Below are 8182 nucleotides of genomic sequence, written 5' to 3'. Positions count from 1 at the left end.
ACCACTCACGCGTTAAGCTGAGATTGTTTAGTTTGGTTCTCATGATAGAGAGTTGGTTGGGTGATGTAGTTTACTTTCCTTCTTTCAAGTTCTATTGTTCGGAACTTCTTTGAATCATTTATCAAAAATTTATATACACAATCAAAAATTTATATTGTTGATAATATGTGTTAAGTGAGGTAGACGTATGGCCAGAAACCCTCATCTTTGTGGCATAAGGTCAAATGATTTTGTGAAAATAAGAACTGGTAGTAATAATAATAATAATATGCTTATGGTTGAGTTCGTAATAGAAATGGTAGTCATGACAATGAAAATGCTCGTCACTGTGGATATTTTTAAATTTTATTGACATGGAGCTCATAGACAGGATTCTTCTTCTCGAAAACAAAATTGAACAAAAAAAGAGAAGCGAATAACACTGATCACAGAACAAGTGTCGTGCTGTGACCGGCTTAGTACAACACTACGAAGTGAGATTTAACGGAAGCAAGCAAGGCTCACACCTTATATACAATAACGAAGCAACAAAAAGAACAATGGAGAGAAATCAGTTTCAAGACGCCAAAATAAATTAACTGTAGAGCAATTTCACATTACACAAAAAACAAGCTTTCATAAACGAAACAAGTTTTCCCCATCCTGCCATTTTCTGTGCGTCGCGAAGAAGAAATTAAAGATTTGGCTTATGAAAACAGTTTTTTGCTTTCATACAGAAGCTTACAATATCTGACGTATAAGTATATAAATCCCCAAGGAGTATACCCTGTTTTCATTAGGAACCTTACTGCTTGGAGGAGCCATGTATTTTTTCAAGCTAAACTCACGAGTAGAACATTACACACGTCAAGTTCAAATGAATAGAACAAGAACAAAACAAAACAAAACTTGGAGATTTTAGCGAAACAGAGTTCTGTCGACACGAAATCGGCGGAGAAATTTATTTTGAGTTTAACAAACAAAAGCAACGCGAAGATTTCCAGCCGTGGAGGAGAGCGATTTCTCTCATTAATCGCGCCACTATGAGTGCACGAGCTTCCTGTACAAACACCGTGCTCATGCCCCTGAAGTGCGAGCATTTATGCGAACCACGACGCGGCCTGTCCACCGCGCGGGAACCGCCGCCAGTCCACCGCCGAACGGGGCAGAAAACCGGCTCGCGCCACCCACATGAGCGCCGGCGGTCCGGCAATTACGAGCGCTCCCCATCGAGCGGACATTACGACGGCGGGCTTCTGGTCGGGCCGCCGGGAACTGGGCCGGCGCATTAAACCCGAGGGGTGATTTTGCAATTCGGCAAGGCGATCACGGATACCTACATTCGGGTGGTGAGGTCACTGGGGTTCTCCCGAAAAGAAGTGCCAGGGAAAGAGGGTGCAGGTGGGACCGGGCCTGGGCCATCCCCGCCTAATATTGGTGAAAGTGAAACCCCGTAGTCTCCCGCGCGGTCCAATTTTAACCCCTTTCCACCGGTGGACAACAAACCGGTTTAGATTCTTGGCCGGCGGCAGATAGGGACCCTGCCGCCTCTTCAAATGACGCTTCTACCCTTTCTCGTTTTGGACCGCAGGAACGACCATGTTGACCAAGACTTTGACGGCGGTAATTGTCCTCGAATGATTGCCGGTGTATCTATCGTTCCAATTTTATCGGATGATTGCATCCGATCTCATAAGATCAATCAACTACTCTTTGAAAGAATTTTATAACCAGTCTCTTTTCTTCTTGAGACAAATAATCCTCATAGAAATAGACATCTTTGTTTTTTATTTTTTTTCTTATGAAACGCTTTTCCAGCAGCCTCCTTCAACAATGAACACTCCAGAAGCAAAAGGATCACGAGTCCCTTACAGTCTGAGCACTCTTGTTTTTTGGCTGGAAAAGGAAAAAATTCTCCTTAATCACCATGGCCCAGAGGAGACAAACACTACCGGAGCCCGCGCATGCTTTCGTTGATGATAAAAGTCTTGAGGTCTTCTGTGCACCTTGACGGTACTCCTTTGTCCTAATTTCATCGCCATAGTAATTTTTTTCCCAAGTGCTTGAAAATGATTTATGGAGATCTCCCACGTCGTTTAGGGTTTGACGAGACCCTCCCTATTTTATGCCAAGAGAGAATTTCTGATGGACTCCAATGTTTATTAAATGCCTACGAACCCCACCCTACTAGTTGTGCCAAAGAGATGATAATACAGCTCAGTTTGCCAACCAATGTTTTCATGTCTTGTGTCCTTGCGAACCTTGGCAGTGGGACTTGTTCTAAGTCTGAACTCAAAATGAAAACATATAATCTTTTCTAACATCTATGCAACACTAAACATCTGGTTTTCAAAATTGACGTTTTCTTTGCTATAGTAAAATTCTCTCACCATTGTGCTAGTTTTGAAAATTTTGAGACAAATCCCGTACTTCCAACAAAATCCTGATATTTCTGACCCTGGACTCCGCAGGATCCAGATCTGATGATATTTGGAAGTTACTGCCAGACTCATCAGAATACGGGGAAACGGAGCAGAATTTGAGAATTATGTGGCGATGATGGATTGATTGGGAACTGTACTGACCCGCGTGAATATTGAAACATGCTACGATGTGCATTCACACCAACTCAGTACTGCTCACATGCTTGTGGTGCTTTCAAATTCAATCAGATGAAATGAATGAATCTCAGGTTGAAAAAAGCATAGCAATTAATATTTCGTGATGCACCTCAATTGTTTGTTTGTACACAAATTTCCATTCGAGTGAGCGATATTCTTTACATGCTTTGTTTTTATCCCTGGGATATCTTCCCGGCAGGGTTGCATCGAAACAAAAGAAAGCAAGCATGCCCAATTCCGTCATTTAATGCTCTCAGCCATGGACGCAAGCTTCAGGGAGATTTTGGTCATTTAAGAAACGAGAACGCAGAACGTAGGGAGGCCAACGGTTCTCTCTCTAGTGATCGGCATCAATGTAAAAACATGAAAATTGCTTTTTTCTTTTTCCGTTTATTTTTATTAAAGAAAAGCAGGATTAACGTCGTAATGCCCAATAGAATCTTTTTTTGCCATAAATATTTGCAGAAAAATAGAGCACGGGGAAAAAAAAGGGAAAGAAGAAAGTGAAAAAGTAAAAGGAGGGGGAAGCAGGCCGTCTGAGTTATGCTTGCCTGCACTCTCTCCCGCCCCATCAATTCTTCTCCTTCTCTTTCTCCCTCTGCAGTCTGTCCTTGCTCACAAGGCTCTCCCACAGCGACAACACAGAGAGAGTCTGAGAGAGAGAGGCGTGGGAAACGCGAAGCCGGAGAAGGTCGAACGGAAGAGTCGATAATGGAAGGAAGGGGAGGAGGAGCAGGAAGAGCCGGAGGGGTAGCATAGAAGAGGTTCCCACGTGCGAAGTGATCTTTGGTGCGTTTCGCACGCTTTAGTCCTTGCTTCTCGTAGCATTTTCTCCCTTCCTCTTTCTTATTTCTTAGGGGGTTGGAGCTCTCTCTGTCTCTCGGTTTCTTGCCTGAAGGAGGCAGAAGATTGTTTGTTAACATTGGTGTGAGATTTGCATATTTTTAGTCCAATGACGACGAATTTTTCGGCGATTCTTGGCTGTGCTTTAATAGCTTGTTCGTTTTCTTCACCCGCCGTGCTTTATTCTTCTGTTTGTAAGTTCCGGGGAATGACTCAATATCACGGTTGGCTCGGTGTCGCCAAGCAATTTGTCGCCCTCATTTATTTTTTTGATTTTCTCGCCCCACTTGAGGAGAGGTTTTGAAATCATGGTGGTTCCCCATGACATGATGTCTGTGATCTCGATTTTTCAAGTTGTCTTGGGTTTCCATTTGGGTTACAGAAAGATGACTAAAATGTCCAGGGATTTAGTTGAAAAATTACGTTATCAACGTTCAAGTGCACGATTTTGGCCTCTTCACTTTCTCCTTCTCTCTGTTTTTGAATTTATGAACCTAACATATTATCATTAGGAAGAGCCTTTACATTTTGTTCACTGTTGGAGCAGTTATTTCTGGTGTTCTTATCTTCTTACTACTCAGCACTAGTAATAAGATTTTAATGAGATTGTTTTCCCTGACTTTAGAACAATTTAGCAAAAATAACAAGTTAGAGGTTTGATGACGTTTTTTTTTTTCCCTTTGAGTACAATGGTGAGTTCTGATCACCAACAACGAACACCGGTCTGGATACTACAAATAAACGGTGTTTGTTGTGGGTAATCTTGGGGAAATGATTTGCGCATGCTGCAATTCCTTTCCTTCTCAACTGGCTCCAAAGAAGTGACTTTAGATGATTTATTTTTATTGATATTCTTCTTTTTCCTCAATCAATTTCAGAAAAATATGCTGGCCGGGAAATGTTGAAGTTTTACTGTATGCTGGTTAGGAGAGCAGTAGATGGTATCATTTGTTTCTCACTACATCAAAAACTTCAACCATTCATGCGGACAACTGAAAGGCGGTAACCAATCTCCAAGAATTCTCATTCCTGACAGGAACAAACATACGTCACATTTATGATGCTCGATGTATAGAGCCACTATGGAGAGTGTTCCTTGTTCAAAAACACTAATGTCGGAGGGAAAAGGCTTTTCAGTTGACCAGGTACCAAAACTGCCTGCATATTCTTCGAACTTGTGGAAATCACAGCACCCAGACGCTCATCTTCACGGGAAAACATGGAAGGGTAAAGGTTTTGTATCAAGTCACGAAGGATCTGTACCTAGGGTCGTGAAATCAGCCCAAACAGTAGAGAAGGTTAACTGCCAACCAACGTCTGCCGTGGTGGAACCAGTCATAGCAGTACATCCCGTCAAGAATAATACTATGGCTGCACCTTCTGCAATGAATAGGGCCCCTTCAATTAAAGCATGTAAGACCTCAAACACATCGAACTTGTGTGAGGAATGTACACAGAGCTCCTTTTCTGGAGTAAGCCATCCACCAGAGCCTGTGGATAGTGACCTAATGCAGGCAGTTTATGTAACCATTGATCAGAATAATTCCACAAATGAAAGGTGCTTTAAAGCTGTTCCTTTGAAAGGTCCATTACTAGAAGATCTTTCCATAAGTATTCCAGCCATAAAACTGGATACTTGCTCCCCATCTCCAGCTGAAAGCCTGGTTGAAGAGGCTGATGAACTAGGAGGGTCAACGGATCCACTGTCAACCAATTCTGAGCATGCAGATCCGCAGGGGCCTGCTTTATCAAGTTCCTTGGAGGCTAAACCTGCTCCAATGAGTGAATGCCTAGCTGAGATGGAGGAGAAGGAGTGCATATGGGATGCTTCATTGCCGCCAAGTGGTAATGTTAGCCCTCACAGTAGCATAGATAGTACTGGAGTTGTCACTGCCATGAGCATCGTCAACAGTTCGACCAGCGCTTACAGAAGTGATGGGACACTGAGCATGGAGAGAACCTGTGAGAGCGCCAAGGGTGATTCACTTGGGAGTGCCAAAACCAGCATTAGCAGAGCAAGTGATAGTAGTGGTCTCAGTGATGACAGCAATTGGAGCAACGTTACTGGTAGCGCCAGTAAACCTCACAAAGGCAATGATCCAAGGTGGAAGGCGATTATAGCTGTTCGTGCTCGGGATGGCATCTTAGGGATGAGCCACTTTCGACTACTCAAGAGACTTGGTTGTGGTGACATAGGGAGTGTCTATTTGTCAGAGCTGAGCAGCACCAGATGCTACTTTGCAATGAAGGTGATGGATAAAGAATCCCTTGCAAGACGAAAAAAATTAACAAGGGCACAAACAGAAAGGGAAATTCTCCAGCTGCTGGATCATCCTTTCCTTCCAACTCTATATACACATTTTGAGACTGATAGATTTTCTTGCTTGGTAATGGAATTCTGTCCTGGAGGAGACCTGCACACATTGCGGCAGAGACAACCAGGAAAGCACTTCTCCGAATATGCTGCACGGTATTCCTTTTCCCACTTTTTCTGTTATCTTCATATCTAACTGGTAGAGTCTGCTCTTTCAACGATATTATGTGATGGCCACCATCTTGTTAGATGTTTTTGTCAACGAGAAATATAGAAAATCAACCTATTAGGCTATTACAGTTTTTCCTTTTCGCTGGTCTATCTTGGAAAGATTTGGTTGAGTATTCCTATTATAGCATTTTTTGTTATGTTTATAGAGAGGCAGTGAATAACTCATGCTGTATTTAGATTCTTACTTGGTTGAATTTGGTGTGGCTTTTAAAACTTGTTTAAGCTTCTTGAACTAGACTGATTTTGTACAATTAATTCAGGAAACTAAGTTCTTATTCTGAAAATTTTGTAAATGGACAATCTGGTGGAAACAAATTGGGCATGATCGAGCCTTCAAGGCCCTCTCTCTCCCTCTTTTTAGTCCAACGGCATAGGCTTTGTTCAACATGATGGAGAACATCTGAATCAAGTGACTGTACTGTCAAGATTTCATGCTTCTGAACTTGGATTATTTGAAGATAGTGGTTCTGCTGCATGGATCCCTTTTAAGTGTATTTGTCAGTTTTCCTAGGTAGAAGGAAGCAACGCGATCTTTACCCGTGTGCAGAACATTTTATTCAAAAAATATATGCATCCAAACAATTTCCATACCGTTATGTATGTTAATAAGTGTGTTCTGCCTTTCCGTATAGGTTCTATGCAGCAGAGGTTCTCCTGGCCCTTGAGTACCTCCATATGCTGGGGGTAGTTTACAGAGACTTGAAGCCTGAGAATGTCCTTGTCCGGGAAGATGGTCACATCATGCTGTCAGATTTTGATCTCTCTTTGCGCTGCGCAGTTAAACCTACCTTAATTAAATCCTCTATGTCTGATTTTGACCCATCCAAGCGGGGAAATGCATTCTGTGTCCAACCTGCCTGCATAGAACCAACATCCGCTTGCATCCAGCCAGCTTGCTTGCTTCCTCGCATATTCCCTCAGAAAAACAAGAAAAACAAGAGGAAGCCCAGAATGGAAGTAGGGCAGCCTGTCACCAAACTTCCTGAACTTGTTGCAGAGCCCACCGCTGCCAGATCTATGTCCTTCGTGGGAACTCACGAGTACTTGGCCCCTGAAATTATCAAGGGTGAAGGCCATGGAAGTGCAGTTGATTGGTGGACGTTTGGTATCTTCCTTCATGAACTTCTTTACGGAAAGACTCCTTTCAAAGGAGCAGGCAACCGCGCTACGCTTTTCAATGTAGTTGGGCAACAACTGCGGTTTCCAGACGCACCAGTCACGAGTTACGCAAGCAGGGACCTGATCCGAGGACTCCTTGTGAAGGAGCCACAGCATCGGCTAGGAGTGAAGAGGGGAGCAACAGAAATCAAGCAGCATCCATTTTTCGAAGGTGTAAACTGGGCATTGATACGGTGCAGCACGCCACCAGAGGTTCCAAGGTCATTCGACACAGACTTGCCAGGGAAATTTGGTGCTGCTGGCCCTGCTGCCACAGCTGCTACAGTGGGGGTTGGTAGCAGCAGCAAGAAGACAGTGGGAGCAGATGTGAAGCCTGCTGGGAAATATTTGGACTTCGAGTTCTTCTAATCTGGTTTAGTATTTAATCAATGTGAAAGCAGTTTTCTTGGTAGCCACCAGATGTTGCAGATAGCATGGGTATTGGTTGGATACAGAGGCTGTTGTAGTCATTTATGAAGAAAATAGCACTTGCACTGAACGGGAACATTAGCAGGAGCAAGCATGAATATTGATTGATAAATGGTAAATATAGGACGCTATAATCATTTCTTCTAAAAAGTTCACGTTCCTCCTCCATTGATGTGAAAGTCTACAATCTCCACAGGGACATCTCATGCAGAGTTTTAAGGCCGTGTTGAGTGCTTTTCCATAGCTAGGACTCTGTGCTGATGCGAATGATTTCTGTCCCTCTAACTGTACTTAACAATTTACCGGGGAGCTATCTCTGGTTCTTAAGGCCAGATCACGGCTGCCACCTTTCTAACCAAAGCTACTGAGCCAAATACTGTAAATAACCACTGTACCTGCTACTTCTCTTACGGTATCGGATTTTCATGCTTCGGACAGTATTTCCCCACCATACCATCTTTGTTTAGAATTTGGATTCACTATACAAATGAATCCAAAAATTCTCTCGCTCTCCACCTCCCTCTCTCTGGCTAGACCAGGTCAATTGAATCTCACCTAATTATGAGGTTTGGATTGACCTGGTTTGGGCTCCATGAGATGTTTTCCT

General features: G+C 43.2%; 1 protein-coding gene across 1 annotated transcript; it reads left to right on the top strand.

The window, feature by feature from the left end:
- Window positions 1–3115: 3115 nt before the first annotated feature.
- Window positions 3116–8015, top strand: LOC116252444 (serine/threonine-protein kinase D6PKL1). Its single transcript, XM_031626710.2, has 3 exons — window positions 3116–3389; window positions 4322–5913; window positions 6621–8015. Exons 2-3 carry the CDS (start codon window positions 4511–4513, stop codon window positions 7513–7515), a joined length of 2298 nt encoding a protein of 765 aa, XP_031482570.1. The 5' UTR covers window positions 3116–3389; window positions 4322–4510; the 3' UTR covers window positions 7516–8015.
- The last annotated feature ends 167 nt before the right edge of the window (window positions 8016–8182 follow it).

The sequence above is a fragment of the Nymphaea colorata genome, chromosome 4 (assembly GCF_008831285.2).
Source record: "Nymphaea colorata isolate Beijing-Zhang1983 chromosome 4, ASM883128v2, whole genome shotgun sequence".
NCBI lineage: Eukaryota > Viridiplantae > Streptophyta > Magnoliopsida > Nymphaeales > Nymphaeaceae > Nymphaea > Nymphaea colorata.
Note: the sequence above shows the minus strand (reverse complement) of the source record. Positions and strands in the feature narration are given on the sequence as shown.

Bases quoted from the DNA above. Each gene is read 5' to 3' on its own strand.
- LOC116252444 (XM_031626710.2), top strand. From the start codon at position 4,511: ATGTATAGAGCCACTATGGAGAGTGTTCCTTGTTCAAAAACACTAATG. The intron at 5,914-6,620 runs GTATTCCTTTTC...CTTTCCGTATAG, and splicing joins TTCTCCGAATATGCTGCACG to GTTCTATGCAGCAGAGGTTC.